This window comes from Triplophysa dalaica, chromosome 18, assembly GCF_015846415.1.
Source record: "Triplophysa dalaica isolate WHDGS20190420 chromosome 18, ASM1584641v1, whole genome shotgun sequence".
NCBI lineage: Eukaryota > Metazoa > Chordata > Actinopteri > Cypriniformes > Nemacheilidae > Triplophysa > Triplophysa dalaica.
This window is the reverse complement of record NC_079559.1, coordinates 18985663-18996117: the sequence shown is the minus strand read 5'-3', so window position 1 is coordinate 18996117 and position 10455 is coordinate 18985663. Positions and strand designations below refer to the sequence as shown.

General features: G+C 36.8%; 1 protein-coding gene across 3 annotated transcripts; it reads right to left on the bottom strand.

Annotated features, from left to right (window-relative positions):
- Nucleotides 1-274: 274 nt before the first annotated feature.
- On the bottom strand, nucleotides 275-8257 carry klhl22 (kelch-like family member 22). Of its 3 annotated transcripts, none has more exons than XM_056729745.1 (8): nucleotides 8118-8257; nucleotides 7137-7441; nucleotides 5345-5510; nucleotides 4583-4894; nucleotides 4042-4451; nucleotides 2028-2220; nucleotides 1583-1816; nucleotides 275-1432 (listed from the first exon to the last, which is right to left on the bottom strand). In XM_056729745.1, exons 2-8 carry the CDS (start codon nucleotides 7382-7384, stop codon nucleotides 1091-1093), a joined length of 1905 nt encoding a protein of 634 aa, XP_056585723.1. In that variant the 5' UTR covers nucleotides 7385-7441; nucleotides 8118-8257; the 3' UTR covers nucleotides 275-1090. The 3 variants fall into 3 exon arrangements, with proteins under 3 accessions (XP_056585723.1, XP_056585724.1, XP_056585725.1); XM_056729746.1 differs by having other exon boundaries at nucleotides 7137-7417; XM_056729747.1 differs by having other exon boundaries at nucleotides 7137-7363.
- Between the last annotated feature and the right edge of the window lie 2198 nt (nucleotides 8258-10455).

The following is a 10455-nucleotide window of genomic DNA, read 5'->3' as shown; positions in this document are numbered from 1 at the left end:
TAGACGGTATCATCAGACACACACACCTGGACCGAATTTAACTTCCAGTCTGTGTTTATTGATTATCAATCTAGCCAGCGGCTACTGATATAGCAATTTATTTATTTTGGTATAAATGTATGTAAATATTTTATTGTATGTTAATTGTTGCCTACTAAATTCAATGGAAATATTTGCAGAGGTCTACCTGAAGTTATGTTTGTTTATGTTGTTGCTGCTTAAACCGTCCATAAGCAAATATTCTGTAAATTGTTAAATAAAAATATTCCAGACAAATAATAACAGATTTATTAGGATGTTTATGTTTAGGACATTCAGAGTCAAATTATTCTGATCTTTTTAAGACACAGAAATAAATAAACAGAAAGCAAAGCAGTGCTTTAAGCCCATTTCAGCGCATAAAGTTTTGCAGGGTTGTTTTACAGGACTGCTTTTAAAAATATTAAAAAACAACGTCAGACGACCTTTTATTAACAATTCACTTTAATTTGAACTGCCATTTGCGAGAATCTGGTTGAGTTTGTTTACTAAATTATTCTTAAAAAATCATGTTATTGCAACACATAAATGTTTAATAATAAGGCATTGGACAGACAGTAAAATAAAGGCACGGTCATTCTAAATAAAAACCAAATCCCCTCTTATCTTAAAGTGCATGTACAGTGTTACCATCAATGTCTCATAGTAGCATGGTCATTGTGTTTTTGGAAGAAGAACACAAGTATGAGCAAAAATTTGATGAAAAATGTCAAATAATGTCATCTTTCAGCACAAAGTCAATAGGAAAATTAAATTTTGCAAAAAGAAAACGACATATTTAAAAAAAAACATTGATACAATTAATTGTTGTTTCTTTTGATTTTGGAGGGATTTATCTTTGCAGTGTAGACCCAGTTTTGAAAATACAACATACTGATCTCAACAAAAAAATCATGGGATGTAATGTAAATAATCCTGCACACCTCAAACCTACTTTATGTTTAGATGTGCACAACAATCCTTTCTTTGAAGATCTGATCTATAAACTCTCACCTTAAAAATGATGTTAGTAACAACCATATAATCCTCTCATATTACACACTTACACTCTTTAGTCTTCGCTGGAATTGTCAGAGTCATCCCAATCTACCTCTTCCCATGATGCTTTGGCTCTTTGCTCCCAGCTATGTGCCTGAGCCATGGTTGCATTTGACAAAAGTACAACACATGCTGAAAGGCCAGATACTCGGTCCTCCAAGGATGTTCCGCTCTCCCATCGGTCTTCCTCTGCGTGATAAATGTGAACGTACTTCATGCGACTGCCCTTATCGTGCGACCTTCCACCCAGGATATAAATGCTTCCGTTGAGAACCGCCACCCCAGGCTCTCCGTGCCCAGCGGGCAAAGGGCTCACCACAGACCAGACATCTGCTATTGGATTATAACATGCCACCTGAGAAAAAGACAGCACATAATCTCAGATCTGTTCCAAAACCTAATATGCTATTTTGCTTTTACTTTTGTTTTATTTAAAAATGTCGTTCTTTACAAACTGCTGGCAAAACAAGCAGTCGTTGTTTATCATGGAGTAGTATGTTGGTACCTTGAGGACATCTCTGCGGTAACCACAACCGTCATTGCTTCCTCCGATGACATAAGCACGGCCGTTCAGTGCTGCCATACCGTGCCAGGCGCGCTCCACCGGGCCCTCGGCACACACGCTCCAGTGATTCCCAATGGGATCGTAACAGTAGGTCTCCTTCAGATAAGCCGTACCCCGGCGACCGCAGGCGATGTAGATCCTCCCATCAATGACTGCTGCCGCATGGGCGAAAACCTGCATACAGACGCATGGTATTCGACGGAACAGTCCACCCAAAAATATGAAATAAAACAACTGAACCGTCCTTCAGAATGAATTACAAATACTGACGTGAACTGAAAAGATCAATAGTTATGGTAATGCTTGCCTTACAAGCATTAGGAATATCCAAAATAGTTACAATTACAACAAATTCAATTGCTTGAGTTCATCTGAAATCGCTCACCTCTCGTTTTAGCGGTGCCACATATTCCCAGGTGTTGGTTTGTGGGTTGTAGCGCTCCACACACTCCAATACGTTGGTGTAGTCGCGTCCTCCAATGGCGTAGATGTATTTATCCACCACACAGATGCAATGATCCGCGTGCTGCTGCTGTAAAGATTCGATAGAGCACCAGGTGTTGTGCCGAGGATCGTACCTGCCAATGAGAAGAGCAGACTAAACGATTTTTATGATAGCAAATGTGGTTCATTCAGTAATAAAAATACTATTTAAAATAAGAAATTACACTTTAGCTTTCGCTATTTGTCATTTTAATTTATTGAAATAGTTTTTACATATGATCAGTATACTATTGACGTGATGTCATTCTAGCTATGCTATCTGTGCTAAGTTTTCTCCCCACAAGCTTTATTTAATGGCTCAGCTCTTTATTGTTTTTACTCAAAGGCTCAAAAAAATTTTCAAGTTCAAGACACTGTTGAAGAATATGTCCACATGGATTCATGATCAAGACATAAGACATCATTCAAGTGCTCCTCTGACTCAACCAAACTGAACTCAAACTGAGTTCAAGTAGTTCATAAACAGACTATTGTTTACAACAGTCAACAGTTCTGTCAACAACTGTTCAGTCAACAGTTCTGCCTAACTATATAAAGTCCAAAGCTATTCTCAAGACTCTAAAAGTACATAACACAAAAAACATCCTCACAAACATTCACTTTGACAAATTATTGAATAAGATGTATACAGTCTGTGAAAGTATTCATACCCCATCCATATAGTTTATATTACGTAATCACAAATCCCACAGAAACATTACCAAAAAAAAAGAAAACGAAGGGCCTTTCATATTTTATACAGTATACATTTCATTTTGAAGATAAAATATGTTGCTTGCATAATCATACATGTGTTATATACGATATAATATAAGACTCAACTAGCTTTTACACATTCATTTAAAAGAATAATATTAACCTTTAATTTGCACACACTGTACATCAATACCAATAATCCAATAATAACTCATTGGATTATACAGCATTATTGGATTATATCCCCGTTTGATATGGATATTATTGTTATAATCCACAAGATCATGTTACTATTGGGTTAGTAGTTGAATAAACAAATAAATGTCCTACAGTCTCAGTTTCAAAGTCTTAATTTCAGTGAAGGTAACATTATATGAAATGTCTAGTTTATTAATGAAACCTCAACAATTGATATAGGTTGTCTACCCATAGGAATCTTCTAAATTCACAAATGAATCCACACATTCATTATCCTGACAAATAAGAAGACTTTGGGGAATGAATACATTTGCAGACAGAACATTTTAGGACATTTATTTTACAGTCACAGTTTTATATCCAAATACATTTACAATAAATTCAAGGTATAGGCTACATTATTTTCAGAATGTGCATAAACTTTTGCATGGCTAATGTAATGCTTTACCATCTGAGCTACTGATTTTAATATTTAAAGAAGGTAACAAAATAATAATACATTAAAGATAAAAGAAATAAAATAGGATCTGAAATGAAAAGAAAGTTTATAATACAAAAGGATCTTGGAGGATCTTAACACTTTTGCAAAACACTATAAACAACTAGACAACTCTGAAAGTGATCGCGCACCCAAAAATGAAAATTCAGTCATCGTTTACTCGCCCTCTTGTAATTTTAAACCTTCCTGATTTTCTTTTTTCTGCAGACCGCCAATGTAGATATTTTGAAGAATGTTGTTAACCGGCATCCATTCACCTGCATTGGTTTTGAGTTTATCCAATAGAAGTGAATGGGTGCCGGCGCTGTTCACTTACCGACTTTCTTCAAAATATCTTTTTTCTGTATCCTGTCAAGAGGGTGAGTAAATTATAACAGATTTTGGCTAAACAAACCCTTAATACAAACAATTCCTATAAACCTTAAATAAGCATTGTTCTATTAACAAATGTTCTACAATGCAAAAACGCAAATGTAATTCAATTCAAACTCGGGTCACTTACCGCCAACATCGAGCTTCAGCACGAAAGCTGCTGGTGTTCTTGTCCCCCCCGATCAAGTAGACAAAGTTATGAAGAACCGCAATGCCCATGTTAGACATGCGAGGAGCTCGGTCTGCAGCTAGACTACGCCACTCGCCCCAGGAGGATTGGAATACCTGGAAGCGCTCTTCATTGTCTGCAAGCGCGCTAGATGAATACATGCCACCGAATCCCAGAATGCACTGGGAGCTGCTGCGTGGCTGAGTCAGTGGGGTTTGCATTACCGGCTGCCATAGCTCCTGATTGTGGTAGCGCAGAGCGCCGGCCACAGAGTCCTGCAGCGGGCACTGCTTTAACCGACTGTGCAGACGCTGCAGCACGTGCTTCTCCATCAGACAGAAACGCACTGCTTCCAACATCTGTAATGGATCCTGGAGGAAAACATGATTTGTCTCTTACAGATTCTGCTATAAACTTGTAAGCATGACTTTATCATTGACTATTCCACATCTAGAGGTCGAGATATTGCTTAGGTATTATCGTTATAAAATCCGTCTCCCACCTGCAGGACCACCTGATCTTTCTCCACCTCTTCAGGGGTGAAGTGGTAGTGTAGAGCCGCTTCGAAAACCTCGTTTTCTGAGTTCACCACCAGCTCATTGCTGGACAGAATGCTCAGCACTTTCTCTGCAGGAAGCTTTCGATACACGGGTGTACGCGAGAAGGTCTGGATGTTCTTGAGAAGATACGAGCGGATTTTCCCCCCGAGCTGATCCAGTCCGTAGATGTCCGCTAGATTTTCCACCTCCAGGATGTTGTCGTCATCCAACCAGCAGAACAGGAAGTCGCAGCAGAAGCCAATCACATCTCGAACCTGGTTATCCGATAAGGGAGAAAGGAACTATTGCTATATATCATATGATTGATTTTATTTCACTGTACTGAAAGTTGTTATTCACAAGGGACACAGGTCCTTTGTGCTGCAGCTTTAGTCTCGATGTTGTGTTATTAGACGTGTTTCCACAGCTTTGACAAGAGATATGAGAACCTTTGATTTAATTTTCAATGCAAAATGATTGAACTTTTCGACAAAATATTTATTGGAAAAATGAAATAAATTTTTCACAATAAATGAAGAATCAGGGAGGAAACGTGCTTAATTGTCATAAAAAAATTGTAAGCCCTTAGGAGTATTATTTTCTATATGCAAAGTAAAACTTATTTCTAAATTGTTTTTATTAGTTCAGATATTGACCAAAAATGATTAATTTGACTTCAAGGTCTGACAGCCGATGTGTTGTTCTGATCGTTCACTCATACTGACCTGCAGTAAAGTGGCCGCACACAGCACCTCCTGCACCGTATCAAGATCCAGCTCCAGCTCAGAGGTGTAAATAAAGTCCAGCAGTTTAGTCATTGCTGTGTATGTGACTCCATGAACCTGGATCTCTGTTTCCTGCATCTCCTTCAAACCTCCAGCAAACATACCCCTACCACATAAACCAAACCACAAAAACACATAAATGGGCAATTCCATGATAACGTCAACCTTAAGATGAAAAAACAAGTTTATACTAAAGGTTTTTACCACACTCATAGGTCAGATGTCAATATCTGGTGGTTTAAAGGGAAAATTCTGTCACTGTTTGCTTACCCTCAGATAGTTCCAAACCTGTTCAAATTTCTTTCTTCTGCTGAACACAAAGAAATAATTTTTTGAGTATGTCAGCAACCAAATAGATCTCATCCACCATTTTCTCCCACAGTATTTATTTTCCCTACAGTGGCAGTAAATGGGGGATGAGATCTGTTGGTTGCTGACATTCTTCCAAATATCTTTGTGTTCAGCAGAACAAAGAGATTTATACAGGTTTAGAAAAGTTGAGGTTGAGTAAATAGTGACAGAATTTTCCTTTTGGGTAAATTGTCCTTTTAAATACCCATGTGTAGTCTCTCTTTTAAGTCTCTAGTTTTTAAAGCATGGTTTTCCATAGACAGTACATTTAATCATTTAGCAGACGCTTTTATCCGAGTTCATGGAGCAATAAGTGATATGTCATACAGGAGCAATAATACAATAGGTGCTTATACAAAGTTACTAGTTTCAACAAAAGCTAGACCACTACCAGAGAGCTGGTTAGTTTTGTCTTTTTGTCAAGTATTCACAGATGAGATGAGTTTTGATTCAAATTCCTCATAAATGGGAACATGAAAATGAATAAGAATAACTATTTGTTTTTCTATAAAGAGCGATCCCCTCTCCATTTGTTGGATATTATTGCTTCTGGTTTAAACATTCTACTAAAAAGAATGACTTATGAATTTGTCTCTCGTTTAAAATAGAGAACTCCTGCGAAGACTCTGGACTATATCATCAGGGACAGATGATTCAATAACATTTTCTCTGAACTGTGAAGTTTTGGCTGAAAATGACAGATCCATAACGCTGGAGTTGCCCAAATGGAAAATATGAATAATATTGGTTTAATCTTCTTATAGTTAGAGATAATAAATAACAAATTATAGGAATTTGAGATCAAAGGGTAGTTATATGAGATACACAGTTTAAGGTTTAATTTAAGGCTAATTTAAGGTTAATTTAAGGTTGAATTTAATGGGCATCACTGCGAAAGAATTTAACGGTAAAATGGTAAATATTATCACTTATGGAAGCCATTTACAACATAAATTGATTCAAATCCATTGAAATATCTCAGAAAAGTCGTCTAACGATCAATGAGATTTATACAAAGTAAAAAAAATTGACAACCACTCCCAATACTTACTGGGTAGCTGATACAGGATATTTTTATCAGCCGTATTCAATGAGAGTGGGTCCATTACTCGTTCTTAAGTTGTATTTGTCCCACATTTTAGAATAATATGGACCTCAAGTATGCTATTAAATGTCACAAGAGTTCAAAAAATTGAAATTGTAAAAACTGGTTTCTAGTAATTGTGATTTTTAAACAACTTTGGATGCTATATTGTCATTATTTGGTCCAATTGAAGAAATTTTTTTGGGCAAAAAAGTTCCTATCCTTGTAAACAAGCCTATTTGTGACTGCTTCACTATCAGTTAAAAGGATTTAAACGAGGCAGATGTTCATGCATACCTGAAATAGTCACACGACGCTGCCAAAAGGATACGGTGAGCTTGGATAGGTTTTTTTTCTACAATGAGCACCACATCAAACAGAATCCCTCCTTCTCGCAGCGTGAGGAGGCCATCCAGAAGTCCCTGGGAATGGGTTTTACTGCTATATTTCTGCCTGGCACAGGGCTGAGGGAGGCGAACAGTCCCTTGTGCCCCGGCTGTGCTCGAGATCAAATCCTCTGCCATCTTGACATGAAATGCAAACATAAGATGGATCTGCTCACATTGTTGTGCTCCAGGCTGCTGGGAAATGAGACGCTGAAACTGAAAGAACAGCAACTGGTACATATACACAAAACATGACTGACAGCTTTTCTCATTGCTGCGTATGACATTAATGGTTGTTGAAAGTAAACATATACAGTCTGAAGCTCACCTAAGTGAAAACTTTTACAGGAAGGACATTAGACACATTTACTGGAAACAGCCACAAGCGCACACACACGCTCTCTCACATGCAGACAGAGACACACATACACAATAACAACCAAAAGAACGGATGCAGACTTACACACACACACGCGCACACGCACACACACACACACACACACACACACACACAATAACCAGGTCTAAACATGAACATGTTAATGATTAATGAGGATATAGGTTTATCAAACAAAAAAACTCGACGATACAAAGGGGAATGCCAGCTTTAGACACACACCAAATACGAAAGTAAAACAATTTTAACACAATGCTTACATGCTTTTTATAACACAATTTACATAAATATAAAATATTACTTGAAAGTGACTTGTGTTACCATCAACTCTTCACTTTGCACTAAATAAAATCATATATTTGATATGTTTACATCACAGCAGTAGTGTGTGATCGAGCTGAGTTTGTGTGTTTTCTGCAGCATGTGATGTCAACAATCACATTTCAGCTGTGTTGTGTTTCAGCACAGCAGGCGAATACAGACCAAAATACTTACCGGAAATAAGCGGATGATGTACACAAGGCTGTTGCTGCGGATGACAGCTGTCACTCGATATCGATGATATTTCAATGTGTTTGTATCAGACGGCCCAGATGAGAGTTGCCAAGTGACGTCACTGCAGGCTCATGAACACCCTTCCGGAACAGAGCAAAACAAATGACGTCAGCTGGCTGTTTCAAATGAAAAGTTTGAAAATCTATTGTAAATTACTACGAAAATGTATTTGTCGTATCTTGAATGTCTCTTTTGATTTATTTTATTATATTTTTAATTATTTATATGGATTGTCATTTCTTCTCATATTTGGAGCTTCTATTGTCAATGCCTAAGATATTTTGTAATATCATTACCAAAGTTGTTTCATTTTGTTCTATCAAAACACGGGCACTATTGAGACATATTTTATATAATTAATAAAAACAATTTGGGCTCAACGTCACAGGACATGTTAATTTTTTTTTTAAGTTTGCTAATGAAGTTTGATGCGTTTATTTTCAGCATTATTTTCAGCATTATACATCTCTTATAGTATAATTTCACCGGCACGTTTAACGCTAAATAATTGTTTTAATTAAAAAGTAATAATAATAAAAAAAACATAAATTCTCTCTGCATTTAGTATGTCGGTTTTGGAGCCACATAACTCCCACCCACACTTTAAAATAAACAAAGCAGCGTATTGCACATTAAAGGTTGATAATACACTAAGATACACAATGCACGTTATCCATAAAAATCCATAACCATTAAGGATGAAACGATTCACCGTGAGCCGGTTGAAAATCGATTGTAATGTGTGACGATTCAATTCGGTTGAGGTGTGAACTGAATCGCAATGCACCTTTTAAACAGCAGAGGCCGCCCTAAACGTGGACATGCTTTTTTATATTAAAGCGACGTTTCCCATTATTAATCTGTTTTAAAATTGCAGTTTAGTTTTGTTATTTGAAATAAAACCTAATTTTAATATTCAAAGAAACCCGAAGCATTTAAGAAATAATGCTAATTTGTTTCAACTCATTTTGTAAAAATAAATCGCATCGTGAGATCAGAATCGTGAATCGCATCGTGAGCTGAGTGAATCGTTACATCCCTAATAACCATGGAATAAAATATATATCTAACGTCACTAGTCGCGTTATTTTCAGTCTTTCTTGTGAATTGCATAATGTCTTGTTGACTATACCTCACTGAGTATTTCAGGTTCTTCTTATTGTCACGAGTTAAATTAATGTTTGTTGACAATTTGTCTTACAGAAAGACAGTGGAAGCTTTTAAAGATGTGATACTTACTTTTAACCAGCAGAGGACACTATTTCTCTTTTTCTCACAATAAGTGCAGTTCAGATGATCAACACCGCACACAAAGTTTAGCCTTTAATCAACATTTCTGTGTGTGTCGTTGTAATTCCAGTTCATTATCTGTTCAATTTAAACAGAAACAAACTTCAGGAATGACAATGTCACCCAACAGCAATGTGAAAGACTGACATAATCCAAATGCCAAATCACATCACAGTTGTGAAGAAAATCAGGCTTATTCCATTATGGGCTATTCATTGTTATGAACTTGTTTTCTTTGCAGCAATTAAAATCTGCAAACATTGCATTTTTCTTGCTATTTTGACCGCTTTGTCCCGGTATTTACGCCAAATAAAAGCAATCATTTCAAACATATATATTTTTACAAATTCACAGAATGAAACAAAAATGAACATTTTACCTATAAAAAGTAGATAGCTTTCCTGTAGCTCAGTGGTAAGAGCATTGCGTGTGTTCAATCCCAGGGGATTGCAAATACCTATGTAAAATGTATAGGATAAAGCAATGTAAGTCGCTTTGGATAAAAGCGTCTGCCAAATGCATAAATGTAAATGTAAATAGTAAATTCAGATAAACAGAACATCATTTTGCAGCGGTCTATTATTAATATATACAGTATTTTAAGAGAGATAGAAGTTAAATCTTGTTCTGCTTTCTTTGAATCATGTCTTTTTCTAGATGATGTATACTTGGTTGGTTCTTTGGAGCATGTTCTTATCAGCTCATATCAGCTGAACCACTGGCCCGGTCATTTGTAAACCATGACATATGTTCTGTTCTAATGATAAGTCTGAAATCAATACAGATCAAACAGAGCACACCCAACAATCTATTTTCATGTGCATGATAAACCCTTGACTCTCAAACTAGCATTTTCCTTCTTCTTTGCATTCCCAAGTGATGTCGGTGCTAGAATCGCACTCATGAACACATTCTGCTCCACATCTGAAGAATTCCTCATTTGAATAAACAGCTCGCTCCTGTTCCAGTTTCAAAGACGCCCTGTTCT